We start from the raw sequence: 27,916 nt of genomic DNA on the forward strand, positions 1-27,916 counted from the left end.
CTATTCTCTTTTTTTGGCTTCTACATTAGGTACAATTGGTCCTGGTCCTGGAGCCAAGTTTTTAGTCCCTGCTCTCTCGTGGTTTCAAGTGAACTGAGTAGGGATTGGTGATTGGTCAAAAAGACTTAATTACAATTAATTACAATTAAATGCAGACATCCATCTGTAAAATCTCCAGCTGCAGCAGAGATCACATTTTTTATCTGACTCACGACGGTAGCTTGTAAAATTACGCTGCAGTCTTTTGAAGAGGTTCGTTGGCAGACGAAAGAATCCAACGAGAGCTGAACGCTGCAACAAAGAAAGAACAAACTCTACTCATCTGTCTGAACTGACGACGGAGCTGTGTTCAGTCCCAAACAACAACAACACGCCAATACACCATGAATAAACAACCCTTAATGTTACTGCCGCCGTTGTTGTGGTTTCCAAAGCATGAAAAATTGGGGGTAGGGCGTGGGTGTTTTGGTAGTGGAAAACCAACCAGAGACCAAATACAGTCAAGTAGAGTTGAATAGAGTAGGTACCCTACATTGGACATTAGACAATTACCTCCAGTAGGACTGAGAGCAGGAATGAACACTCAGTTATAATTTCCACCATATTCATAAATTCAGAATAACGTTTTGGATATGTGTGGCATCAACAGTTCCAAAAACTCCTGGAATTCAGGCACCTTAAAACCTCTCAGATGCGATTGAGAGCACAACCAAGATATGCCTGCCTCAACACACTTGCAGGAGACACATAATTTGCTGTTCTATGGAGTAACAAAGGGAGCTAGGAGGGATTATGAGTTAATAAGACTGCGATCCCTCATTTTCTCTTTCCAAGTCATTCACATTCAAATCCGATGAAAACTTCCAACGATTTTCCAAATTCTCGGTGAGCACAGCTTGACACTGTTCCGTAATTGAGAAACGACTGTGATGAAGGGCCATGCTCCTCCACTCCTAAGGCTAATACCCTCTTCTGAGACGACCGAGTGCCACCCATTTGTTCAGGCATGAGCTGATGGTGGTAGGGGGAGGGAGAAGAGCAGGGAATTAAAATGCCCAACACGAAAGAGTCAAAAAGCTGAGGCAGAGATAGATATCTCTCCCCAATCTCCCTCTGCTTTGGATTCCCTGCAGCACGCTACCTGGGCAGAAATATTCATTAATCCGTGAAGAGCCAAAGCCTTGTGACCTGATCTTTATCCAGTCAGACCGCCAGCGTCTAGCGGATTTTTCCCAGCCTTTCAAGCTCGGAAATAAAGTTTGTGACGCTAGCGTGGTCTTTATTTCATACAAGACGTGCTTAAACGCCTTAATGCCTGTGGATGGCTTCACGGAAAGACCCGCATCACAGGGAAAACTGAGTTTGTCAGATATTGAGGTGTTATGTGGCGTGTAATATATACAATATTCTTAACACCAACACTCACCTTCACTGGGCGGCAGCTAAAGCTTTCGGTTTGGAGTGTTTTGAATGAATGTTATTCCTTTCCACAGAGACAAGCAGAAGAAAGAGGCCTAATTACGTCTGCATTATCAGCTTCTGCATTATTCCTCCACTTCATTTTACTAATTGAGCTCATTTTTCTGGATCTGAATACTTGAACAAAAAAAAAAGAGAGCCTGTTTGTTTCATCATTATGCACGACTAATTTTCAAGGCCTGGAAATTTTCCTCCTATTTGTTATTGCAGCGTCTTCATATGCATTATTAAATGCCTCAAAAAGAGTGGGAAGAGCCAGAGCTGCAGTCAAATCGAAGGCCCAGGGAACACAGTGTAAAATATTAAGAGCGTCCCCGTGATCCTAAAATTGCAGATAAAACATGCAGTGAGACTGAACTGTGGAGAAGTATAAAAATCATCCTGTGGACACACTATAGTATGGTTCATTCATTGTCTGTAAGCGCTTATCCAATTCAGGGTGCGGTGAGTTTGGAGCCTACCCAGAATCACTGGGCACAAGGTGGGAACACAGCCTGGAGGGGGCGCCAGTCCTTAACAGGGCGACAATCACACATTCAATCTACCTACCAATGTGTGTTTGGGACCATGGGAGGAAACCCACGCGGATGCAGAGAGAACACACCATACTCCTCAAAGACAGTCACTAGGAGTGGGGCTCAAACCCACAACCTCCAGGACCCAGGAGCTGTGACAAAGACACTCACTACCTGCTGTGCCACCGTGCCTATAGTATGGTGCTTTAGTTTAATAATGTTTATTAAATAATGAACAGATTAGTGTTCTCATGCAAAAGTGTTGAGAGAGGAGTGGTGTTATATTAACACCTGAAAATGCAGATATTTATTATTCTGTGTAATTTATTTCAAACTAGCCATTTTCAAATAAGGAGCATAATTCAGTCATATACAAAAATATACAAACATTTCTGGAACATAAACTACATCTGACAATATCTGATAGACCTGGGGTTTATTGTTTCTTTTTAAATTACCAAATTCAGGTCCGTTAAATGGGAATTGATTCAATTGTGTACACACACGCACACACACACACACACAAAGTGGACATCTTACCAAAGTCAATTCACTTCACTGGAAGTCAGTGGCTCAAAGGGGGAAAAAAGGAAAGAGACAGACGAGCACCCAGCAACATTAGAAAAATCACCTAGCTTTAAAACTAGAATATTCATTATCTGTAACCGCTTATCCAATTCAGGGTCGCAGTGGGTCCAAACCTGGAATCATTGGGCGCAAGGCAGGGATACACCCTGGAGGAGGCACCAGTCCTTCACAGGGCAACACAGACACATTCACACCTACGGAGTCGCCAATCCACCTGCAACATGTGTTTTTGAACTGTGGGAGGAAACCGGAGCACCCGGAGGAAACCCACGCGGACACGGGGAGAACACAGCAACTCCTCACAGACACAGACAGTCACCCGGAGCAGGAATTGAACCCACAACCTCCAGGCCTCTGGAGCTGTGTGACTGCGACACTACCTGCTGGGCCACCGTGCCGTCCAAACTGGAATATATTTACAGCAAAAGACTTGTCAGTGTCTATGATGCGAAAAACAAAAACCAAATACTCTTTCATTAATCATAATCGAAGTAAAATGTTCAATTCATCGTGATATTGATTTGAAGTCGTATCGCCCAGCACTAAAATATCATCTCTGTCCAAAGAAAAACATTTTGTGGATTTTTAGATTTTGACATTATCTGAACACAGCAGCTGTCCTTCACACTGAGTGAAAATATGATGAATGGACCAATAGATATGCTCCAAAATTAGTTTGAAAAAAATCTTTTTACATTGACACCCATTGAAATTTAAAAAGGTTTTTTCCTTCTCCTGTAAAGTTACTATTTGGAGATGATATTGTATTTACTCGTGTGTACAAAATGAATGTACAATCTGAAATATAAGCCCTGTCCTTTATGATATATGTGCATACAAGACCATCCATCAGATTTCCATATGGAAGCTCTCTGACTGTTTAGAGCACTGTATTTTCCAAGGCTAAGGCCTATGGCCGTTTTCATGACTGCAGCTTTCCTTAACATAAAGCCTTATTTAGTAAAATATGCGGAAAATATAATCATAAAATCATATCACCACATTTATCAGTTCTAGTGCATTTCCTTTGCTTCAGTTATTTCCCTTTTACCACTTCAGCTACGCCATAAATCTCCCACTTCTATTCACTGCTTGCTCAACTCTGAGTGTCTCTGAATTCAGAATATGCAGCGCTTCGAAAAATAGCGCCTTGATGAAAGCGTCCATGCAAATATTTAGAATATTTGATTAATACAATATTCACCGAGAGTCAAAGAGTTCGAGCTCCTCTCAGTGAATCTCAGTAGAGATGTAGACATAGCTGTAGTCTCAGCCCGAGAGAAAGGACACTGCGTCAAAACTAATATTTAATATTCAGGGGTCTGAGATCAATGCGCAAGTGGTAAATTGGATGTTGGATATTGTCGGGGACTGCTGAAGGGGAAATGTGAGCGGGTCGGAAGGGGGGGAACGGGACGGAATAATCTCGCTGCTTGGGATTCTGCTCACATGTCTCCTGGGTAATGCTTCCTTCAAAGGGGCCGGAGTTAATGCAAATAACAATAGCATATAAATGATGAAGTCTTGTGAATGCATTACAGCCAGGCAGCACATGCCCTTTCTTTCTTTGCACTGTTTATTTTATTTCCATGTGTGGTATGTCGCCCTACAGGTTTCAATCCTCACACTCAGTTGATTCAACAGCTCCCGAGGAACAATCTGAACTGCTAATGACTCTCTGAGGTTAACAAGGTGTCACGGCTGCCGATGACTGAGATGGGTTTTACAGTTTTCTTACCTTCATTATCACTGCGCCGAATCTGCCGACAAGCCAAACATGAAATTACGCTGCGAGGCACTCTGAGAGGCAGGAATATACTGTTCAGCCCTTTTCTCACCAAACAATTACAATCAGTCAAAATCAAGAGAAACACACGCCTCGCACATCACACACGGATGTTCAGACAATAAAGAAATGTGGAGGCAATTATCAAATCACAACTCTTCTTAGCTTACAGTGGGAGGTGAGGAACTGGGCACTGGACTGGAGTGAGGTGTGAGTCTGAGATGAGTTTCATGTCTCTGTGGAGTCCTATTAAGTTTGGAGTCTCCAAGGTTGTGCAAACTGTTTCTTGAATCTCTGAGGTGCAGAGACACAAGTCTCCGAGTTGAGTCACAAGTCTCTGAGGTGTGAGTCTGATTAGAGTCTTGAGTCAGTGAGGTGTGAGTAGAGTCATGAGTCTCTAAGGTGTGAGTCTGAGTTGAGTCTTGAGTCTCTGAGGTGTGAGTCTTAGTAGAGTCACGAGTCTCTGAGGTGTGAGTCTAAGTAGAGTCTCAAGTCTCTGAGGTGTGAGTGTGATTAGAGTCTCGCGTCTTTGAGGTGTGAGTTTGAGTTGAGACTCGAGTCACTGAGGTGTGAGTCTGAGTTGAGTCACGAGTCTCTGAGGTGTGAGTCTGATTAGTCTCGAGTCTCTGAGGTGTGAGTTTGAGTTGAGTCTTGAGTCTCTGAGGTGTGAGTCTGAGTAGAGGCATGAGTCTCTAAGGTGTGAGTCTGAGTTGAGTCTTGAGTCTCTGAGGTGTGAGTCTTAGTAGAGTCACGAGTCTCTGAGGTGTGAGTTTGAGTTGAGTCTCGAGTCTCTGAGGTGTGAGTGTGAGTAGAGTCATGAGTCTCTAAGGTGTGAGTCTGAGTTGAGTCTTGAGTCTCTGAGGTGTGAGTCTGATTAGAGTCTCGAGTCTCTGAGGTGTGAGTTTGAGTTGAGTCTCGAGTCTCTGAGGTGTGAGTGTGAGTAGAGTCTCTAAGGTGTGAGTCTGAGTTGAGTCTTGAGTCTCTGAGGTGTGAGTCTGAGTTGAGTCTTGAGTCTCTGAGGTGTGAGTCTCAGTAGAGTCTCAAGTCTCTGAGGTGTGAGTGTGATTAGAGTCTCGAGTCTCTGAGGTGTGAGTTTGAGTTGAATCTCGAGTCACTGAGGTGTGAGTGTGATTAGAGTCTCGAGTCTCTGAGGTGTGAGTTTGAGTTGAATCTCGAGTCACTGAGGTGTGAGTAGAGTCATGAGTCTCTAAGGTGTGAGTCTGAGTTGAGTCTTGAGTCTCTGAGGTGTGAGTCTTAGTAGAGTCACGAGTCTCTAAGGTGTGACTCTAAGTAGAGTCTCAAGTCTGAGGTGTGAGTCTGATTAGAGTCTCGAGTCTCTGAGGTGTGAGTCTCAGTAGAGTCTCAAGTCTCTGAAGTGTGAGTGTGATTAGAGTCTCGAGTCTCTGAGGTGTGAGTTTGAGTTGAGTCTCGAGTCACTGAGGTGTGAGTCTGAGTTGAGTCACGAGTCTCTGAGGTGTGAGTCTGATTAGTCTCGAGTCTCTGAGGTGTGAGTTTGAGTTGAGACTTGAGTCTCTGAGGTGTGAGTCTGAGTAGAGTCATGAGTCTCTAAGGTGTTAGTCTGAGTTGAGTCTTGAGTCTCTGAGGTGTGAGTCTTAGTAGAGTCACGAGTCTCTGAGGTGTGAGTTTGAGTTGAGTCTCGAGTCTCTGAGGTGTGAGTGTGAGTAGAGTCATGAGTCTCTGAGGTGTGAGTCTGAGTTGAGTCTTGAGTCTCTGAGGTGTGAGTCTGATTAGAGTCTCGAGTCTCTGAGGTGTGAGTTTGAGTTGAGTCTCGAGTCTCTGAGGTGTGAGTGTGAGTAGAGTCTCTAAGGTGTGAGTCTGAGTTGAGTCTTGAGTCTCTGAGGTGTGAGTCTCAGTAGAGTCTCAAGTCTCTGAGGTGTGAGTGTGATTAGAGTCTCGAGTCTCTGAGGTGTGAGTTTGAGTTGAATCTCGAGTCACTGAGGTGTGAGTCTGAGTTGAGTCACGAGTCTCTGAGGTGTGAGTCTGATTAGAGTCTTGAGTCAGTGAGGTGTGAGTAGAGTCATGAGTCTCTAAGGTGTGAGTCTGAGTTGAGTCTTGAGTCTCTGAGGTGTGAGTCTTAGTAGAGTCACGAGTCTCTAAGGTGTGACTCTAAGTAGAGTCTCAAGTCTCTGAGGTGTGAGTCTGATTAGTCTCGAGTCTCTGAGGTGTGAGTTTGAGTTGAGTCTTGAGTCTCTGAGGTGTGAGTCTGAGTAGAGGCATGAGTCTCTAAGGTGTGAGTCTGAGTTGAGTCTTGAGTCTCTGAGGTGTGAGTCTTAGTAGAGTCACGAGTCTCTGAGGTGTGAGTTTGAGTTGAGTCTCGAGTCTCTGAGGTGTGAGTGTGAGTAGAGTCTCGAGTCTCTGAGGTGTGAGTCTGAGTTGAGTCTTGAGTCTCTGAGGTGTGAGTCTGATTAGAGTCTCGAGTCTCTGAGGTGTGAGTTTGAGTTGAGTCTCGAGTCTCTGAGGTGTGAGTGTGAGTAGAGTCTCTAAGGTGTGAGTCTGATTAGAGTCTCAAGTCTCTGAGGTGTGAGTCTCAGTAGAGTCTCAAGTCTCTGAGGTGTGAGTGTGATTAGAGTCTCGAGTCTCTGAGGTGTGAGTTTGAGTTGAGTCACGAGTCTCTGAGGTGTGAGTCTGATTAGTCTCGAGTCTCTGAGGTGTGAGTTTGAGTTGAGTCTTGAGTCTCTGAGGTGTGAGTCTGAGTAGAGTCATGAGTCTCTAAGGTGTTAGTCTGAGTTGAGTCTTGAGTCTCTGAGGTGTGAGTCTTAGTAGAGTCACGAGTCTCTGAGGTGTGAGTTTGAGTTGAGTCTCGAGTCTCTGAGGTGTGAGTGTGAGTAGAGTCATGAGTCTCTAAGGTGTGAGTCTGAGTTGAGTCTTGAGTCTCTGAGGTGTGAGTCTGATTAGAGTCTCGAGTCTCTGAGGTGTGAGTTTGAGTTGAGTCTCGAGTCTCTGAGGTGTGAGTGTGAGTAGAGTCTCTAAGGTGTGAGTCTGAGTTGAGTCTTGAGTCTCTGAGGTGTGAGTCTGAGTTGAGTCTTGAGTCTCTGAGGTGTGAGTCTGAGAAGAGTCATGAGTCTCTAAGGTGTGAGTCTTAGTAGAGTCTCAAGTCTCTGGGGTGTGAGTCTGAGTTGAGTCACGAGTCTCTGAGGTGTGCGTGTGAGTTGAGCCTTGAGTCTCTGGGGTGTGAGTCTGAGTTGAGTCTTGAGTCTCTGAGGTGTGAGTCTGAGTAGAGTCATGAGTCTCTAAGGTGTGAGTCTTAGTAGAGTCTCAAGTCTCTGGGGTGTGAGTCTGAGTTGAGTCACGAGTCTCTGAGGTGTGCGTGTGAGTTGAGCCTTGAGTCTCTGGGGTGTGAGTCTGAGTTGAGTCACGAGTCTCTGAGGTGTGAGTGTAAGTTGAGTCTTGAGTCTCTGTGGAGTTCTACTAAAGTTTGGAGTCTCTAAGGTTGTGCAAGCTGTTTTTTTTATCTCAGACATGAGAGATTGAGTTGAGTCTCGAGTCTCTGAGGTGTGAGTCTGAGTAGAGTCACAAGTCTCTGAGGTGTGAGTCTGAGATAAATCTCGAGTCTCTGAGGTGTGAGTCTAAGTTGAGTCTCGGGTCTCAGAGGTGTGAGTCTAAGTTGAGTCTCGAGTCTCTGAGGTGTGAGTCTGATTAGTCTCGAGTCTCTGAGGTGTGAGTTTGAGTTGAGTCTTGAGTCTCTGAGGTGTGAGTCTGAGTAGAGGCATGAGTCTCTAAGGTGTGAGTCTGAGTTGAGTCTTGAGTCTCTGAGGTGTGAGTCTTAGTAGAGTCACGAGTCTCTGAGGTGTGAGTTTGAGTTGAGTCTCGAGTCTCTGAGGTGTGAGTGTGAGTAGAGTCATGAGTCTCTAAGGTGTGAGTCTGAGTTGAGTCTTGAGTCTCTGAGGTGTGAGTCTGATTAGAGTCTCGAGTCTCTGAGGTGTGAGTTTGAGTTGAGTCTCGAGTCTCTGAGGTGTGAGTGTGAGTAGAGTCTCTAAGGTGTGAGTCTGAGTTGAGTCTTGAGTCTCTGAGGTGTGAGTCTGAGTTGAGTCTTGAGTCTCTGAGGTGTGAGTCTCAGTAGAGTCTCAAGTCTCTGAGGTGTGAGTGTGATTAGAGTCTCGAGTCTCTGAGGTGTGAGTTTGAGTTGAATCTCGAGTCACTGAGGTGTGAGTGTGATTAGAGTCTCGAGTCTCTGAGGTGTGAGTTTGAGTTGAATCTCGAGTCACTGAGGTGTGAGTAGAGTCATGAGTCTCTAAGGTGTGAGTCTGAGTTGAGTCTTGAGTCTCTGAGGTGTGAGTCTTAGTAGAGTCACGAGTCTCTAAGGTGTGACTCTAAGTAGAGTCTCAAGTCTCTGAGGTGTGAGTCTCAGTAGAGTCTCAAGTCTCTGAAGTGTGAGTGTGATTAGAGTCTCGAGTCTCTGAGGTGTGAGTTTGAGTTGAGTCTCGAGTCACTGAGGTGTGAGTCTGAGTTGAGTCACGAGTCTCTGAGGTGTGAGTCTGATTAGTCTCGAGTCTCTGAGGTGTGAGTTTGAGTTGAGTCTTGAGTCTCTGAGGTGTGAGTCTGAGTAGAGTCATGAGTCTCTAAGGTGTTAGTCTGAGTTGAGTCTTGAGTCTCTGAGGTGTGAGTCTTAGTAGAGTCACGAGTCTCTGAGGTGTGAGTTTGAGTTGAGTCTCGAGTCTCTGAGGTGTGAGTGTGAGTAGAGTCATGAGTCTCTAAGGTGTGAGTCTGAGTTGAGTCTTGAGTCTCTGAGGTGTGAGTCTGATTAGAGTCTCGAGTCTCTGAGGTGTGAGTTTGAGTTGAGTCTCGAGTCTCTGAGGTGTGAGTGTGAGTAGAGTCTCTAAGGTGTGAGTCTGAGTTGAGTCTTGAGTCTCTGAGGTGTGAGTCTGAGTTGAGTCTTGAGTCTCTGAGGTGTGAGTCTGAGAAGAGTCATGAGTCTCTAAGGTGTGAGTCTTAGTAGAGTCTCAAGTCTCTGGGGTGTGAGTCTGAGTTGAGTCACGAGTCTCTGAGGTGTGCGTGTGAGTTGAGCCTTGAGTCTCTGGGGTGTGAGTCTGAGTTGAGTCTTGAGTCTCTGAGGTGTGAGTCTGAGTAGAGTCATGAGTCTCTAAGGTGTGAGTCTTAGTAGAGTCTCAAGTCTCTGGGGTGTGAGTCTGAGTTGAGTCTCGAGTCTCTGAGGTGTGCGTGTGAGTTGAGCCTTGAGTCTCTGGGGTGTGAGTCTGAGTTGAGTCACGAGTCTCTGAGGTGTGAGTGTAAGTTGAGTCTTGAGTCTCTGTGGAGTTCTACTAAAGTTTGGAGTCTCTAAGGTTGTGCAAGCTGTTTTTTTTATCTCAGACATGAGAGATTGAGTTGAGTCTCGAGTCTCTGAGGTGTGAGTCTGAGTAGAGTCACAAGTCTCTGAGGTGTGAGTCTGAGATAAATCTCGAGTCTCTGAGGTGTGAGTCTAAGTTGAGTCTCGGGTCTCAGAGGTGTGAGTCTAAGTTGAGTCTCGAGTCTCTGAGGTGTGAGTCTGATTAGTCTCGAGTCTCTGAGGTGTGAGTTTGAGTTGAGTCTTGAGTCTCTGAGGTGTGAGTCTGAGTAGAGGCATGAGTCTCTAAGGTGTGAGTCTGAGTTGAGTCTTGAGTCTCTGAGGTGTGAGTCTTAGTAGAGTCACGAGTCTCTGAGGTGTGAGTTTGAGTTGAGTCTCGAGTCTCTGAGGTGTGAGTGTGAGTAGAGTCATGAGTCTCTAAGGTGTGAGTCTGAGTTGAGTCTTGAGTCTCTGAGGTGTGAGTCTGATTAGAGTCTCGAGTCTCTGAGGTGTGAGTTTGAGTTGAGTCTCGAGTCTCTGAGGTGTGAGTGTGAGTAGAGTCTCTAAGGTGTGAGTCTGAGTTGAGTCTTGAGTCTCTGAGGTGTGAGTCTGAGTTGAGTCTTGAGTCTCTGAGGTGTGAGTCTCAGTAGAGTCTCAAGTCTCTGAGGTGTGAGTGTGATTAGAGTCTCGAGTCTCTGAGGTGTGAGTTTGAGTTGAATCTCGAGTCACTGAGGTGTGAGTGTGATTAGAGTCTCGAGTCTCTGAGGTGTGAGTTTGAGTTGAATCTCGAGTCACTGAGGTGTGAGTAGAGTCATGAGTCTCTAAGGTGTGAGTCTGAGTTGAGTCTTGAGTCTCTGAGGTGTGAGTCTTAGTAGAGTCACGAGTCTCTAAGGTGTGACTCTAAGTAGAGTCTCAAGTCTCTGAGGTGTGAGTCTGATTAGAGTCTCGAGTCTCTGAGGTGTGAGTCTCAGTAGAGTCTCAAGTCTCTGAAGTGTGAGTGTGATTAGAGTCTCGAGTCTCTGAGGTGTGAGTTTGAGTTGAGTCTCGAGTCACTGAGGTGTGAGTCTGAGTTGAGTCACGAGTCTCTGAGGTGTGAGTCTGATTAGTCTCGAGTCTCTGAGGTGTGAGTTTGAGTTGAGTCTTGAGTCTCTGAGGTGTGAGTCTGAGTAGAGTCATGAGTCTCTAAGGTGTTAGTCTGAGTTGAGTCTTGAGTCTCTGAGGTGTGAGTCTTAGTAGAGTCACGAGTCTCTGAGGTGTGAGTTTGAGTTGAGTCTCGAGTCTCTGAGGTGTGAGTGTGAGTAGAGTCATGAGTCTCTAAGGTGTGAGTCTGAGTTGAGTCTTGAGTCTCTGAGGTGTGAGTCTGATTAGAGTCTCGAGTCTCTGAGGTGTGAGTTTGAGTTGAGTCTCGAGTCTCTGAGGTGTGAGTGTGAGTAGAGTCTCTAAGGTGTGAGTCTGAGTTGAGTCTTGAGTCTCTGAGGTGTGAGTCTGAGTTGAGTCTTGAGTCTCTGAGGTGTGAGTCTGAGAAGAGTCATGAGTCTCTAAGGTGTGAGTCTTAGTAGAGTCTCAAGTCTCTGGGGTGTGAGTCTGAGTTGAGTCACGAGTCTCTGAGGTGTGCGTGTGAGTTGAGCCTTGAGTCTCTGGGGTGTGAGTCTGAGTTGAGTCTTGAGTCTCTGAGGTGTGAGTCTGAGTAGAGTCATGAGTCTCTAAGGTGTGAGTCTTAGTAGAGTCTCAAGTCTCTGGGGTGTGAGTCTGAGTTGAGTCTCGAGTCTCTGAGGTGTGCGTGTGAGTTGAGCCTTGAGTCTCTGGGGTGTGAGTCTGAGTTGAGTCACGAGTCTCTGAGGTGTGAGTGTAAGTTGAGTCTTGAGTCTCTGTGGAGTTCTACTAAAGTTTGGAGTCTCTAAGGTTGTGCAAGCTGTTTTTTTTATCTCAGACATGAGAGATTGAGTTGAGTCTCGAGTCTCTGAGGTGTGAGTCTGAGTAGAGTCACAAGTCTCTGAGGTGTGAGTCTGAGATAAATCTCGAGTCTCTGAGGTGTGAGTCTAAGTTGAGTCTCGGGTCTCAGAGGTGTGAGTCTAAGTTGAGTCTCGGGTCTCAGAGGTGTGAGTCTGAGTAGAATCACAAGTCTCTGAGGTGTGAGTGTGAGTTGAGCCTTGAGTCTTTGAGGTGTGAGTTGAGTCTTGAGTCTCGGAGGTGTGAGTCTGATCTGAGTATTGATTCTCTGAGGTGTGAGTCTGAGTTGAGTCTCGAGTCTCTGAGGTGAGTCTTGAGTATCGAGTCTCTGAGGTGTGACGCTGAGTTGAGTCTCGAATCTCTGAGGTATGAGCCTGAGTTGAGTCTCAAGTCTCTGAGGTGTGAGTCTGTGTAGAGTCACAAGTCTCTGAGTTGTGAGTCTAAGATAAATCTTGAGTCTCTGAGGTGTGAGTCTGTGTAGAGTCACAAGTCTCTGAGGTGTGAGTCTAAGATAAATCTCGAGTCTCTGAGGTGTGAGTCTAAGTTGAGTCTCGGGTCTCAGAGGTGTGAGTCTAAGTTGAGTCTCGGGTCTCAGAGGTGTGAGTCTGAGTTGAGTCTCGGGTCTCAGAGGTGTGAGTCTGAGTTGAGACTCAGGTCTCAGAGGTGTGAGTCTGAGTTGAGACTCTGGTCTCAGAGGTGTGAGTCTGAGTTGAGTCTCGGGTCTCAGAGGTGTGAGTCTGAGAATAGTCATGAGTCTCTAAGGTGTGAGTCTTAGTAGAGTCTCAAGTCTCTGGGGTGTGAGTCTGAGTTGAGTCACGAGTCTCTGAGGTGTGCGTGTGAGTTGAGCCTTGAGTCTCTGGGGTGTGAGTCTGAGTTGAGTCTTGAGTCTCTGAGGTGTGAGTCTGAGTAGAGTCATGAGTCTCTAAGGTGTGAGTCTTGGTAGAGTCTCAAGTCTCTGGGGTGTGAGTCTGAGTTGAGTCACGAGTCTCTGAGGTGTGCGTGTGAGTTGAGCCTTGAGTCTCTGGGGTGTGAGTCTGAGTTGAGTCACGAGTCTCTGAGGTGTGAGTGTAAGTTGAGTCTTGAGTCTCTGTGGAGTTCTACTAAAGTTTGGAGTCTCTAAGGTTGTGCAAGCTGTTTTTTTTATCTCAGACATGAGAGATTGAGTTGAGTCTCGAGTCTCTGAGGTGTGAGTCTGATTAGTCTCGAGTCTCTGAGGTGTGAGTTTGAGTTGAGTCTTGAGTCTCTGAGGTGTGAGTCTGAGTAGAGGCATGAGTCTCTAAGGTGTGAGTCTGAGTTGAGTCTTGAGTCTCTGAGGTGTGAGTCTTAGTAGAGTCACGAGTCTCTGAGGTGTGAGTTTGAGTTGAGTCTCGAGTCTCTGAGGTGTGAGTGTGAGTAGAGTCATGAGTCTCTAAGGTGTGAGTCTGAGTTGAGTCTTGAGTCTCTGAGGTGTGAGTCTGATTAGAGTCTCGAGTCTCTGAGGTGTGAGTTTGAGTTGAGTCTCGAGTCTCTGAGGTGTGAGTGTGAGTAGAGTCTCTAAGGTGTGAGTCTGAGTTGAGTCTTGAGTCTCTGAGGTGTGAGTCTGAGTTGGGTCTTGAGTCTCTGAGGTGTGAGTCTCAGTAGAGTCTCAAGTCTCTGAGGTGTGAGTGTGATTAGAGTCTCGAGTCTCTGAGGTGTGAGTTTGAGTTGAATCTCGAGTCACTGAGGTGTGAGTGTGATTAGAGTCTCGAGTCTCTGAGGTGTGAGTTTGAGTTGAATCTCGAGTCACTGAGGTGTGAGTAGAGTCATGAGTCTCTAAGGTGTGAGTCTGAGTTGAGTCTTGAGTCTCTGAGGTGTGAGTCTTAGTAGAGTCACGAGTCTCTAAGGTGTGACTCTAAGTAGAGTCTCAAGTCTCTGAGGTGTGAGTCTGATTAGAGTCTCGAGTCTCTGAGGTGTGAGTCTCAGTAGAGTCTCAAGTCTCTGAAGTGTGAGTGTGATTAGAGTCTCGAGTCTCTGAGGTGTGAGTTTGAGTTGAGTCTCGAGTCACTGAGGTGTGAGTCTGAGTTGAGTCACGAGTCTCTGAGGTGTGAGTCTGATTAGTCTCGAGTCTCTGAGGTGTGAGTTTGAGTTGAGTCTTGAGTCTCTGAGGTGTGAGTCTGAGTAGAGTCATGAGTCTCTAAGGTGTTAGTCTGAGTTGAGTCTTGAGTCTCTGAGGTGTGAGTCTTAGTAGAGTCACGAGTCTCTGAGGTGTGAGTTTGAGTTGAGTCTCGAGTCTCTGAGGTGTGAGTGTGAGTAGAGTCATGAGTCTCTAAGGTGTGAGTCTGAGTTGAGTCTTGAGTCTCTGAGGTGTGAGTCTGATTAGAGTCTCGAGTCTCTGAGGTGTGAGTTTGAGTTGAGTCTCGAGTCTCTGAGGTGTGAGTGTGAGTAGAGTCTCTAAGGTGTGAGTCTGAGTTGAGTCTTGAGTCTCTGAGGTGTGAGTCTCAGTAGAGTCTCAAGTCTCTGAGGTGTGAGTGTGATTAGAGTCTCGAGTCTCTGAGGTGTGAGTTTGAGTTGAGTCTCGAGTCACTGAGGTGTGAGTCTGAGTTGAGTCACGAGTCTCTGAGGTGTGAGTCTGATTAGAGTCTTGAGTCAGTGAGGTGTGAGTAGAGTCATGAGTCTCTAAGGTGTGAGTCTGAGTTGAGTCTTGAGTCTCTGAGGTGTGAGTCTTAGTAGAGTCACGAGTCTCTAAGGTGTGACTCTAAGTAGAGTCTCAAGTCTCTGAGGTGTGAGTCTGATTAGAGTCTCAAGTCTCTGAGGTGTGAGTCTCAGTAGAGTCTCAAGTCTCTGAGGTGTGAGTGTGATTAGAGTCTCGAGTCTCTGAGGTGTGAGTTTGAGTTGAGTCTCGAGTCACTGAGGTGTGAGTCTGAGTTGAGTCACGAGTCTCTGAGGTGTGAGTCTGATTAGTCTCGAGTCTCTGAGGTGTGAGTTTGAGTTGAGTCTTGAGTCTCTGAGGTGTGAGTCTGAGTAGAGTCATGAGTCTCTAAGGTGTTAGTCTGAGTTGAGTCTTGAGTCTCTGAGGTGTGAGTCTTAGTAGAGTCACGAGTCTCTGAGGTGTGAGTTTGAGTTGAGTCTCGAGTCTCTGAGGTGTGAGTGTGAGTAGAGTCATGAGTCTCTAAGGTGTGAGTCTGAGTTGAGTCTTGAGTCTCTGAGGTGTGAGTCTGATTAGAGTCTCGAGTCTCTGAGGTGTGAGTTTGAGTTGAGTCTCGAGTCTCTGAGGTGTGAGTGTGAGTAGAGTCTCTAAGGTGTGAGTCTGAGTTGAGTCTTGAGTCTCTGAGGTGTGAGTCTGAGTTGAGTCTTGAGTCTCTGAGGTGTGAGTCTGAGAAGAGTCATGAGTCTCTAAGGTGTGAGTCTTAGTAGAGTTTCAAGTCTCTGGGGTGTGAGTCTGAGTTGAGTCACGAGTCTCTGAGGTGTGCGTGTGAGTTGAGCCTTGAGTCTCTGGGGTGTGAGTCTGAGTTGAGTCTTGAGTCTCTGAGGTGTGAGTCTGAGTAGAGTCATGAGTCTCTAAGGTGTGAGTCTTAGTAGAGTCTCAAGTCTCTGGGGTGTGAGTCTGAGTTGAGTCACGAGTCTCTGAGGTGTGCGTGTGAGTTGAGCCTTGAGTCTCTGGGGTGTGAGTCTGAGTTGAGTCACGAGTCTCTGAGGTGTGAGTGTAAGTTGAGTCTTGAGTCTCTGTGGAGTTCTACTAAAGTTTGGAGTCTCTAAGGTTGTGCAAGCTGTTTTTTTTATCTCAGACATGAGAGATTGAGTTGAGTCTCGAGTCTCTGAGGTGTGAGTCTGAGTAGAGTCACAAGTCTCTGAGGTGTGAGTCTGAGATAAATCTCGAGTCTCTGAGGTGTGAGTCTAAGTTGAGTCTCGGGTCTCAGAGGTGTGAGTCTAAGTTGAGTCTCGAGTCTCTGAGGTGTGAGTCTGATTAGTCTCGAGTCTCTGAGGTGTGAGTTTGAGTTGAGTCTTGAGTCTCTGAGGTGTGAGTCTGAGTAGAGGCATGAGTCTCTAAGGTGTGAGTCTGAGTTGAGTCTTGAGTCTCTGAGGTGTGAGTCTTAGTAGAGTCACGAGTCTCTGAGGTGTGAGTCTGAGTTGAGTCTTGAGTCTCTGAGGTGTGAGTCTGAGAAGAGTCATGAGTCTCCAAGGTGTGAGTCTTAGTAGAGTCTCAAGTCTCTGGGGTGTGAGTCTGAGTTGAGTCACGAGTCTCTGAGGTGTGCGTGTGAGTTGAGCCTTGAGTCTCTGGGGTGTGAGTCTGAGTTGAGTCTTGAGTCTCTGAGGTGTGAGTCTGAGTAGAGTCATGAGTCTCTAAGGTGTGAGTCTTAGTAGAGTCTCAAGTCTCTGGGGTGTGAGTCTGAGTTGAGTCACGAGTCTCTGAAGTGTGCGTGTGAGTTGAGCCTTGAGTCTCTGGGGTGTGAGTCTGAGTTGAGTCACGAGTCTCTGAGGTGTGAGTGTAAGTTGAGTCTTGAGTCTCTGTGGAGTTCTACTAAAGTTTGGAGTCTCTAAGGTTGTGCAAGCTGTTTTTTTTTATCTCAGACATGAGAGATTGAGTTGAGTCTCGAGTCTCTGAGGTGTGAGTCTGAGTAGAGTCACAAGTCTCTGAGGTGTGAGTTTGAGATAAATCTCGAGTCTCTGAGGCGTGAGTCTAAGTTGAGTCTCGGGTCTCAGAGGTGTGAGTCTGAGTAGAATCACAAGTCTCTGAGGTGTGAGTGTGAGTTGAGCCTTGAGTCTTTGAGGTGTGAGTTGAGTCTTGAGTCTCGGAGGTGTGAGTCTGATCTGAGTATTGATTCTCTGAGGTGTGAGTCTGAGTTGAGTCTCGAGTCTCTGAGGTGAGTCTTGAGTATCGAGTCTCTGAGGTGTGACGCTGAGTTGAGTCTCGAATCTCTGAGGTATGAGCCTGAGTTGAGTCTCAAGTCTCTGAGGTGTGAGTCTGTGTAGAGTCACAAGTCTCTGAGGTGTGAGTCTAAGATAAATCTCGAGTCTCTGAGGTGTGAGTCTGTGTAGAGTCACAAGTCTCTGAGGTGTGAGTCTAAGATAAATCTCGAGTCTCTGAGGTGTGAGTCTAAGTTGAGTCTCGGGTCTCAGAGGTGTGAGTCTGAGTTGAGTCTCGGGTCTCAGAGGTGTGAGTCTGAGTTGAGACTCGGGTCTCAGAGGTGTGAGTCTGAGTTGAGACTCGGGTCTCAGAGGTGTGAGTCTGAGTTGAGTCACGAGTCTCTGAGGTGTGAGTGTAAGTTGAGTCTTGAGTCTCTGTGGAGTTCTACTAAAGTTTGGAGTCTCTAAGGTTGTGCAAGCTGTTTTTTTTATCTCAGACATGAGAGATTGAGTTGAGTCTCGAGTCTCTGAGGTGTGAGTCTGAGTAGAGTCACAAGTCTCTGAGGTGTGAGTCTGAGATAAATCTCGAGTCTCTGAGGTGTGAGTCTAAGTTGAGTCTCGGGTCTCAGAGGTGTGAGTCTAAGTTGAGTCTCGGGTCTCAGAGGTGTGAGTCTGAGTTGAGTCTCGGGTCTCAGAGGTGTGAGTCTGAGATAAATCTCGAGTCTCTGAGGTGTGAGTCTAAGTTGAGTCTCGGGTCTCAGAGGTGTGAGTCTAAGTTGAGTCTCGGGTCTCAGAGGTGTGAGTCTGAGTAGAATCACAAGTCTCTGAGGTGTGAGTGTGAGTTGAGCCTTGAGTCTTTGAGGTGTGAGTTGAGTCTTGAGTCTCGGAGGTGTGAGTCTGATCTGAGTATTGATTCTCTGAGGTGTGAGTCTGAGTTGAGTCTCGAGTCTCTGAGGTGAGTCTTGAGTATCGAGTCTCTGAGGTGTGACGCTGAGTTGAGTCTCGAATCTCTGAGGTATGAGCCTGAGTTGAGTCTCAAGTCTCTGAGGTGTGAGTCTGTGTAGAGTCACAAGTCTCTGAGGTGTGAGTCTAAGATAAATCTCGAGTCTCTGAGGTGTGAGTCTGTGTAGAGTCACAAGTCTCTGAGGTGTGAGTCTAAGATAAATCTCGAGTCTCTGAGGTGTGAGTCTAAGTTGAGTCTCGGGTCTCAGAGGTGTGAGTCTGAGTTGAGTCTCGGGTCTCAGAGGTGTGAGTCTGAGTTGAGACTCGGGTCTCAGAGGTGTGAGTCTGAGTTGAGACTCGGGTCTCAGAGGTGTGAGTCTGAGTTGAGTCTCGGGTCTCAGAGGTGTGAGTCTGAGTTGAGTCTCGGGTCAGTAAGGCAAAGTTGAATCTGAGCAAAACTGGGAGTCTCTGAAGTGCTATTCTGAGTCAAGTCTAATCGGTTGCAGATCACATATCCTACTAAACCCCATCGGAAACTGACAACTTTGACACATCTTAGTAAAGTCCAGCTTATTACTTGACACACTCTGGTTGTGCACTTCTGTTCTACAGGAAACCATTCAGTGACCAGCAACATCCAGAAGATCCCCAGCAGAGAGTTATGGTCAAGGTGTTACATTTCCACGGCTCTACAAATTACACTTGCTTTGTTTCAAATGGATATCAAATCCTTTACAGCCTCGTACATTAGAGTCTCTTTGATGTCAGATGTTGTAATTAGTAAAGCTCTTCTCCCAGAATGCACAGCTGGTATTGAAAAGCGCTCTTTGTTTCTGCGCGACTACAGCAAAGTCAAGCCGGGAGTCGGTAAGCAAGCGGTGAATAAGAGAAGCCATTAGTCACTGAGAAGCCATTACTCGGTGTATGAGTGTGTGAGAGAGTGTGTGTGTGTGGCGCGGTGGAACCACACTGCCTCCCCAGCCTGTTTGTCTTCTCTTCTTTACTCGGGCTCCTAATGGTGTTCAGCAGGGCTCCATTCGAAACCCTCTCTGCCCGCACACACCGTGTATTTAGGCAGATTAATTCCGGCCAAACAGTCAGCTGATCTAATTATACCTAATCACATTTGTCACATTATATGATATGACATGCAGGTGCACTCTTCAGTGCAGTGGGCAATGGGCCTGATTCAATCAGACACACGGGAGAGCACTCCCCCCCTCAGCAGAACTCCCTCCAGGCTAATGCCGGAGCTACACACCAGACGAGGTAAGTATATGCCAAAGCCTTTTAAGAGTAACGTCGTAATTGGGCTCTGAAACGAAGGCTTTGTTCATGTTCATTTGGCAGATTAGATTATTCCAGGAGGTTAGGACCAGTTTGTTTATTTAAGCTATAAACCCACGCTAAATCCCCAACTGTAAATTTAACTTCAACAGCAACCTGAAGTCAAACCTCAGCCCCAGTCTGAGGGGGACTATACAACTAACTCAAAACCCCAATCTCTACCGTAGGCCCGGCTCAATGCTACGACACAAGAACTGATTCATCTGTAACTCTAACCTCACTCCCACTGTAAACAAACCCGCAACTCCAAAACTAGCCCCACCTCAAACCTATGTAGACATTAATATACAGTATGAAACTCTCAAGTGTGTGTGAGTGACAGGGTGAGTGTATGTGCACATTACCCTGATCAGGATGCCACACAATGGGTTCCCCTTAAATGACACATGAATATTTGTAATGTACAGTATGTGCTTTATCCCCAATAAGACATTCGTCCTTTGAAGTCTATATTTACTCTGTAATTTAGCTGGAAATCTTCAGCGTTCCATAATCCCGGGACATATCCCGTATGGAGAGTTAGAGGCCTGGCAGCCCTCCATCAGCAGATGACTCTGAGATAAGAGCACATTTGTTGCACTGAGCTTGGAGAGAGAATCATAAATGATGTTAATCTTTCAGCCAACTTGCACACGCCTGTTCCTTCAGACCTGAGCAGTGCTCTGCATCGCTAATGCTCTCGTACACTTGCGCTTATCTGTGTAATGACTGCACAGATACCTGAGCTTTTCAGACCTGAGCTACTAAGCTGATCATTAAAGCCTGAGCTGCTGTAATATCACTCTGTTCATGTTTATCTGTGTGGGACTACATGAAGCACATGCCAACCAACATGTTTAACATCATTCATTCATTCACTCATCAACTGTAACACACACTCACCCAGACACTCACTCACGCACACACACACCTGTAGATAGTTTCACACACTCACACACACCTGAAGATAGTTTCACACACTCACCCAGACACTCACGCACACACACACCTGTAGTTTCACACACTCACCCAGACACTCACTCACTCACTCACGCACACACACACCTGTAGATAGTTTCACACAATCACCCAGTCAGTCACTCACTCACAAACACACACACACCTGTAGATAGTTTCACACCCTCACTCGCTCACACACATCTTCAGATAGTTTCACACACTCACCCAGTTACTCACTCACTCACACACTCACTCACTCACACACCTGTAGATAGTTTCACACACTCACCCAGTCACTCACTCACTCACACACACACACACCTGCAGATAGTTTCACACACTCACCCAGTCACTCACTCATACACACACTTGTAGATACTTTCACATTCACCCAGTCACTCACTCATACACACACTTGTAGATACTTTCACATACTCACACACACCTGTAGATAGTTTCACACACTCACCCAGTCACTCACTCACCCACAAACCTTTAGATAATTTCACACATTCACTGAGTCACTCACTGACACACACACACACTTGTAGATACTTTCACACACTCACCCAGTCACTCACTCATACACACACTTGTAGATAGTTTCACATTCACCCAGTCACTCACTCATACACACACTTGTAGATAGTTTCACATTCACCCAGTCACTCACTCACACCTGTAGATACTTTCACATACTCACACACACTTGTAGATAGTTTCACACACTCACCCAGTCACTCACTCACACACACACTTGTAGATAGTTTCACACATTCACCCAGTCACTCACTCACACCTGTAGATACTTTCACACGCTCACTCACACCTGTAGACAGTTTCACACACTCACCCAGTCACTCACTCACATACAAACCTTTAGATAATTTCACACACTCACTGAGTCACTCACTGACACACACACACACCTGTAGATACTTTCACACACTCACACACAAACCTGTAGATAATTTCAAACACTCACTCACTCACTATCTCACTCACACACCGACCTCTAGATAGTTTCATATACTCACCCAGTCACTCTCACAGACACATACGCATCTGTACAGAGTTTCACACACTCACACCTGTGAACAGTCTCACACACTCACCTAGTCACTCTCACGCTCTCTCTCTCACACACACACACCTGTCTACACCTGTAGACAATAAAACACACACACACACACACACTTAAAGGGACACGAGGGGACTCCCCTGGAATCTTAGGAGTTTTCCTCAGTGGCTGGAATCTCACACAAAACACTCCTGAAAATCTGTCATTTCTTCTTATTTGATCATTAAAATGTTAAACATTCCAGTAATGTAGTAATAAAGATGAAATAAAGCTCTTCCACACTCTCTTCCATAAAGCGAGTCAGCTGTCACTGCGCCTGAGCCTCGGGCTATCAGCAACAACATCTATAGAGACTTAGTACCTCGCGAGGAGGTGGCAACCGAGGGGTCAGCCGGCTGCTGTAGCCGCATGGTAATGTGACAGCATGATTTAAGAGCTCTGTCCACTGTTATCTACACACAGTTGGTGGGGCTGCCCACACACACACGCACCCACATGGCTGACAGCAAACAGCTATATTCTGATAGCTAAAACCAGGACATGAGGACCCCTTCCTCCATGACAAACAAGTACAGGGACGCTAGAATATTTAGAAAATAAAACATGTGGGAAGGTGAAGGAAAGTGAAGGGATGGACAGATAAAGGAATCTGAAAAAGTGTGATGAATCATGGAAAGGGGGAATAAAAAAGAGAAGAACATAAAGATCGGTTCTCTGAACTTTTGATCCGAAAATCGGATCTAACTCTCTCTTTTCTCTGGACAATCCAATCTATTGTTGGTTCTCTGGACATCGGATCTGTGTCGGTTCTCTGGACAATATAATCTGTGTAGGTTCTCTGGATATCGGATCTGTGTTGGTGCTCTGGGCAATCCAATCTATTGTTGGTTCTCTGGACATCCGATCTGTGTCGGTTCTCTGTACAATCCAATCTATTGTCGGTTCTCTGGACATCAGATCTGTGTCAGTTCTCTGGACAATATAATCTGTGTAGGTTCTTTGGACATCGGATCTTCTGTTGGTTCTCTGGGCAATCCAATCTATTGTCGTTTCACTGGACATCGGATCTTTGTCGGTTCTCTGGACAATCTAATCTATTGCCAGTTCTCCGGACATCAGATCTGAATCGGTTCTCTGGACAATCTAATCTGTGTTGGTTCTCTGGACATCAGATCTGTGTCGGTTCTCTGGACTTCCAATCTGAATCAGTTCTCTAGCTGTCTGATCTAAGTCGGCTCACCAGATGTCCGAGCCAAGTCTGTTCTCAGGACAATCTGCTCTGAGTCTTGGACTTGGACTTGGCATGTTGTCTGACCAAGGCGTTTGTGTTTTCCTCCAAGCATGTTGGAGGAACACTGTGCTATAGACCAGTCTTCTGGAAGCCTGGAGCCCCTTTAAAGCCTCATGCCGCAGTGGCCCCGTGGAGTCCTGGGCCGGTAACCCAGCGGCAGTGTCTGACTCGGCTGGCAGAGACATGGAGGTAATTAAACTTGTCTTAAGTGTCACGTCACCAGACGGAGGCGCCGATTATATCCCAGCCTGCACTGCTCCTGCAGAAACAGACTGCAGCACAGATGTGGGCGGACAGGGTAATGAGTGAGTAAGGTCTGGCGACCGTGACAGCACACTCCCTGTGTTTACCACACCGGTTCAGACGGCAGCATCACGTTTCTAAGACACAAATTACAGGCAACATGAAGTGGCCGTGGGTTGATCATGTACTGGATGTGTTTTGGTGTTGTTTCGCTTGGGGAAGCTTGAAGTAAAAAAAAATAATAAAAAATCAAATGTTTCTGGACACCTGCTCCTCAAAATGTGTCCTTCGCTGGGGTTTATTCCAGAGTCCATTTTCCACACAGAACAAGGACTTTAAAACAATCTATTCATCCATTCTCTGTAAGCACTTCATTCTGTTCAGGGTTGTGGTGTGTTCAGAGCCTCTTTGGACTTATTCACCCAGTCACTCACACATTCACTACTGTGGACAGTTTCACACACTCACTCAGTCATTCACACATTCACATCTGTGGACAGTTTCACACACTCACAGTCGCTCACACATTCACAAATGTGGACAGTTTCACTCACACACACACTCTGGTATCTGGACATGCTCATTCCAACACTCCCTCTGTAATGAAGGCTTTGATTCTGGGAAGGATTTAGACTAGGGGTGAATCCCATTTCAGTGTTTACCTATACCTTTAACCGTACCTCGGTTATTCCTAGTGTTGGGGGGCGATTTCAATTGTTCAAGTATTACGTGTGCATTTGGGACACGGCTATTGTAAACCCCCTCGCAGATGATGAGGAACTCTGTTACCCTGTATCTGCACTGGGATGCTCTCTCCGCTGATGTACCCTTCATATCCAAACTTTCTATATGAGTGGTTTTGGGGTTTTATTAAGTGTGTGGGTGTGTGTGTGTGTGTTGTGGACCACTTCTAGCCATGTGTGTCAGTGCTTCAGTCACAGACGGTGACTTTAAGTGCAGCTTCTTCTAGAATGTGATTCAAAGCTGAGGCTTTAGCACCAACTGTTCCCCGACACACATTCGGCTCTATTAAAGCTGATTTATCACCCACAATACACACACACACATCTGCTCACAGCCAAACACACACACCTCTCTCATGTAATGGCCGTATCCATGCTGAGGCAGATGCTGCTTTCTTCTGGTGCTCCCTTTAAATACAGCACACAAGTCAGAGCCCACCCTTCATATACTCATTTATTTATTGCCTTTTCTCAGTATGGGTTTCTTCTCTCCAGATCTACATCCTGTGTGTGTGTGTGTGCTATTGCCACCGATGGATAAAATGTGGAGACTAAATTTCGTTGTACTGCACGTTTCACACTTCATGCTTTATTCATTAGCCTCCAAGCTCCAGAGCAAACTGTCAGATATCAAACATGTCTTGGCTGATTAGGGTGGGCCACACACAAACTGTGAAACAGGACCACCCTACGTCCCACGTTCTGTTTAACTTCTGACATCAAGTGCTGAGTGTGAAATTGCCCCACCCCCTTGTTTGAGTCTGTCCAATCACAGAGTGCAAAGACAAGGTTAAACGCAGCAAAACAGACAATGAGCGCGGAGAAATGACAACATTGAGTAAAAATGGAGCAAATGAGAACGGAGAACAAAGAGAACAGAGCGAAAACGGCTAAAAACCTTCTGCTCCTCGCTCCTCACTGCTGTGCGCTCAGGGTCGGGGTGAACAGCGAGCGGTTCATTATCATTTATAGGAACAGGTGCTGAAAGCGGCCATTCTGAACAATGCTGTTTAGACACGGGGAGAACGCTGCTGCGGGGTTTGATCTTGTGGGGTTTTGGCTGAAGCAGGTCAAGGACATTTCATTATAAGAGTGTTCAATCATGGAGGAGGAGCAGAACACCTCTAAGTTATCCTTTTCTAGAAACTCTACACTGAGCTTTCCGGTGAGAATAACAGGTTAACCGGCTTTTCGTAAACACCCCATGACAGTGTGGACTTCGACTCGTGCTACTGCCACAATCCCCACGTCTTATTAATGTCATCTCTCCACTGGAGCTGTGGCTGGAGGCTCATTAGCACTCAGCTGGCGCTCCTCGCCACTCAGGTAACCTTGAGCTCCCATTGATTTCCCAACGCTGATGTGACGGGACCCCAGCAGAGACGCCAGAGCTCTTAGCGGGAGATACGAGCTCTCACCATCACAAAACCAGAGCCAGTGACTCAAGGCAGATTCGAACACGCCGAGAAAAAGAAGCGCTAACAAGACTGCCGCGCCCAGCTGGACGACCTCACACCCACGGCTTTAAAACTCCTCTCCAAGCTGACGTTTGAGGTGCAGAGGACTGGAGCGGCACTCTGGCTTGTCCAATAGGGGGCGCACACTTCATACCAATAGGGAAACAAAGTCCTGAGTCTGGGATTGGGTCCACAACACCACAACCCAGCCGGGAAGTGTCCTCTCAAAGCGAGTGTGGGGACAGACCAGTGAAACATATCTGAGGAGGTTTCTCATCGGCACAAGATCAAAAAGAACGTCAGTGAATGATTACAAGAGAGAAGACCAAACGAACCTGCGAGAAGACAATCAATACGGGGTCTGAAAGGATATGAAGAGCAGCTAGAACTGAGGAAAGGAAAAAGACACAAAAGAATAAATTTGGCGAATCAAAAACGACATCAGCCATCCCCAGAGTTTGAATTTTCTGAGTAAAAATAGTTATCTCTGTTCGTCTCTCTCTTTCTCTGTTTCTCTCTCGCTCCCTCCCTCTCACCTGTCTTTGCCGGTCTCCTTCTTAAAGACAGTGTCACAGTAGTTCATGCGCTCGTCTGTGGTGACGTAGATGCGGGCGTGGGGGTAGTTGTGGGCGGCCTGACGCAACATGTTGTAGACCAGGCCCTTGCCATCGCGCCTCATGTTCCGCAGCGGGCCCCACACCACGTACGCCGTGTGGTTCCCCTGGCCGAAGAACATCTGTGGCTTCTGCAGCAGGAGGGGGACGCTGGTGTGGGACACCACCCTCAGGTCAGTCCTCTTCCCCACGTCCGGCTCAAAGCCTCGCGTCGGTGCGTTGTTCATCCTCCACACGCAGGAGGAACGCTCGATCTCCGGCCCCGCTGCCCGGCCCAGCATCTGCCCAGAACTGGACACTATACTGCACACCTCACACTGCAGCTTCAGCGGCTAAGAGAGACAGAGACAACAGGGATAGAGCAAGTACATAATGTTAATACGGTGTCCAGATTCTGTCACTAACAACTGTGGACTTTCCCCAATCATTCATCCAAAAAAAAAAAAAAAACATACCTAAAATACTGAATGAAAGTGGCTTGTTCATCCTTTAATTCAGTCTGTGTGAGTTATTACTGAATAAAATAACAGCAGTCATTAACACGGCCCGTGATTCCAAACTTCTGCCCTGTGGTGTATAAATAAGTGATGAAAGATTTGTGAATATGAGGCACTTGTATCATCAAAGAACAGCTGAGCTCCAGAGCAGGCAGACTTCATCAAATAAAAGCCACAACAAAGAAGACTTCAGCAACATTACACTACCATTACACAGATAGGTTAATACAGTGAGGTATTACAGGTAGGTTTTACAGTGAGGTGTTACAGTGAGGTATTACAGTGAGGTATTACAGGTAGGTTTTACGGTGAGGTTTTACAGTGAGGTATTACAGTGAGGTATTACAGGTAGGTTTTACAGTGAGGTGTTACAGTGAGGTATTACAGGTAGGTTTTACAGTGAGGTTTTACAGTGAGGTATTACAGGTAGGTTTTACAGTGAGGTATTACAGTGAGGTATTACAGTGAGGTTTTATAGTGAGGTATTACAGTGAGGTTTTACGGTGAGGTATTACAGGTAGGTTTTACAGTGAGGTATTACAGTGAGGTGTTACAGGTAGGTTTTACAGTGAGGTATTACAGTGAGGTATTACAGTGAGGTGTTACAGTGAGGTGTTACAGTGTGGTATTACAGTGAGGTATTACAGTGAGGTGTTACAGTGAGGTATTACAGTGAGGTGTTACAGTGAGGTGTTACAGTGAGGTTTTACAGCAAGGTGTAACTGTGAGGTACTACAGTTTGAGATATTTGAGTGGGGTATTACAGTGAGATATCACACAGAGATACACTGATCAGCCAAAACATTAAAATGCCTTCCTTATGTCAGTCACTGTCCATTTTATTAGCTCCTTTGGTTCAGTCTGTAGTTCTACAGTGAGACAAACGGTATTAACATATGGGCTCCAGCAGCAAAGGGAGGGTTTCTGATAAAGTGCCTGGGAGTATTGTTAGCATCCACAACAATGTGAATGAGGAATTGCATCAGAGTGGACAAAGGCCTTTACACAAATGCTCTTTTCTAAAATGGCCATTATCATCTAAAGCTTTGCTGACCAGCTTTGCCTTTGACAAGTGGACTGTGTGAAACCTGAATAATTATCTCGCTCAGCTCCCTCCCTCCCTCAAAACTCCACGAGCCTCCCTCGTCTAAGGCCCTGCAGCTAATTAGAGACAGAGCGCTGTCATTCCGCGCCAACGAAGCCCTACGCTCGGCTAACTGAGGCGACGGCAGCCAGTGTCTGAGCGGCAGTATCATATCCATCTCAGTTTCTGTGTCTAATGCAGCGGACGGCTGCTGGACACTGGCAGAACGCTCCTCCTTGCAAATTACAGCTTGTTGACTCTGCTCGGCTGGTTGCAGAATTGAGCGACAAAATGCCGCCATGCAGAGAAAATAGAGGCCATCCATATCACATGACTGACCAGCCGTGCAAGATCTGACAGGAGAATCATCTCCGCTACGTGTCTCTATACGTTAGCCGTGCGCATCTACTCCACTGAGGGGGCGGGGCTTCTCCCATTCATCCACCGCCACACAAAGACAGTGTTAGAGTGGGGGCCTGTGATTGGACCTGTATAAAGATTTTTTTAGTGCTCAAAGCACTTTTATGGGACGATATTTATTCAGGGAGGAGTTCTTCCATGTTCTGACTGTAATGTAAGATTTAATAAGAAAAGGAAACAATGGACTGCAGTGGACTGGGCATCGCTGAATGTGTCTGAGATCACTTTGTTTGTGCATATCATGGGCTGTGTCTGAAACAGGCAAAATGCTGTCTACTAATGTGGTATTCTGAGGGAGGAAGGTGCTGAGTCGCTGAGACACCTTAATTTAAAAATACTGCCTTCTAAAGAACTGACTTGTGAGACAGTGAGACAGCAAGGCATCGTGATTGCTGCCTTCTGTTTCAGACAGCCATGGTTTCTTTGGGCTGAACCATCCTGGGGAACGGTTCTTTCCTGATTTGGCTCTGCTCCTTGGCAATGACTCATACCTGCAGCGACTCAGGGACACACTGTCTCTCTCGTATTTGAATCTCTTAGTTTGAGGCTCATGTCACATAGTCTTAGGGCATTTTACCTGAGCGTTGTTTTGAGTGGCATTACTCTAGACTTGTTTATCTGTTGCTGACCTTGTTTTTTTTTCTTCTTCTTTCCTTTCCTTGCGGGTTACTTCCTGTTCTGATGACAAGAGTAAGCCATTATAAATTACTAAATCAGCTCCCCACGTGCATCCTCACAGTGCTGCCAAACAGTGTGCAATGAAAGACCCAGTGCCGTCTCTAAACCACCACAAGCTGTAACAGGGACCTCTAAGGATTTGTTTTGTTTTGTACTTCTCTTTGATTTTTAAAATCCA

At 46.4% G+C, this 27,916-nt stretch overlaps 1 protein-coding gene across 3 annotated transcripts in view; it reads right to left on the reverse strand.

Annotated features, from left to right (window-relative positions):
• Window positions 1-27,916, reverse strand: part of st6galnac3 (ST6 (alpha-N-acetyl-neuraminyl-2,3-beta-galactosyl-1,3)-N-acetylgalactosaminide alpha-2,6-sialyltransferase 3) — an 81,437-nt gene that overhangs the window by 16,640 nt on the left and 36,881 nt on the right. For all 3 annotated transcript variants that reach the window (XM_066681783.1, XM_066681785.1, XM_066681784.1), the window contains exon 3: window positions 24,982-25,391. In XM_066681783.1, coding sequence (XP_066537880.1) covers window positions 24,982-25,391 — 410 coding nt within the window. The remainder of the gene's footprint in view (window positions 1-24,981; window positions 25,392-27,916) is intronic.

This window comes from Hoplias malabaricus, chromosome 9 (assembly GCF_029633855.1).
Source record: "Hoplias malabaricus isolate fHopMal1 chromosome 9, fHopMal1.hap1, whole genome shotgun sequence".
Lineage (NCBI taxonomy): Eukaryota > Metazoa > Chordata > Actinopteri > Characiformes > Erythrinidae > Hoplias > Hoplias malabaricus.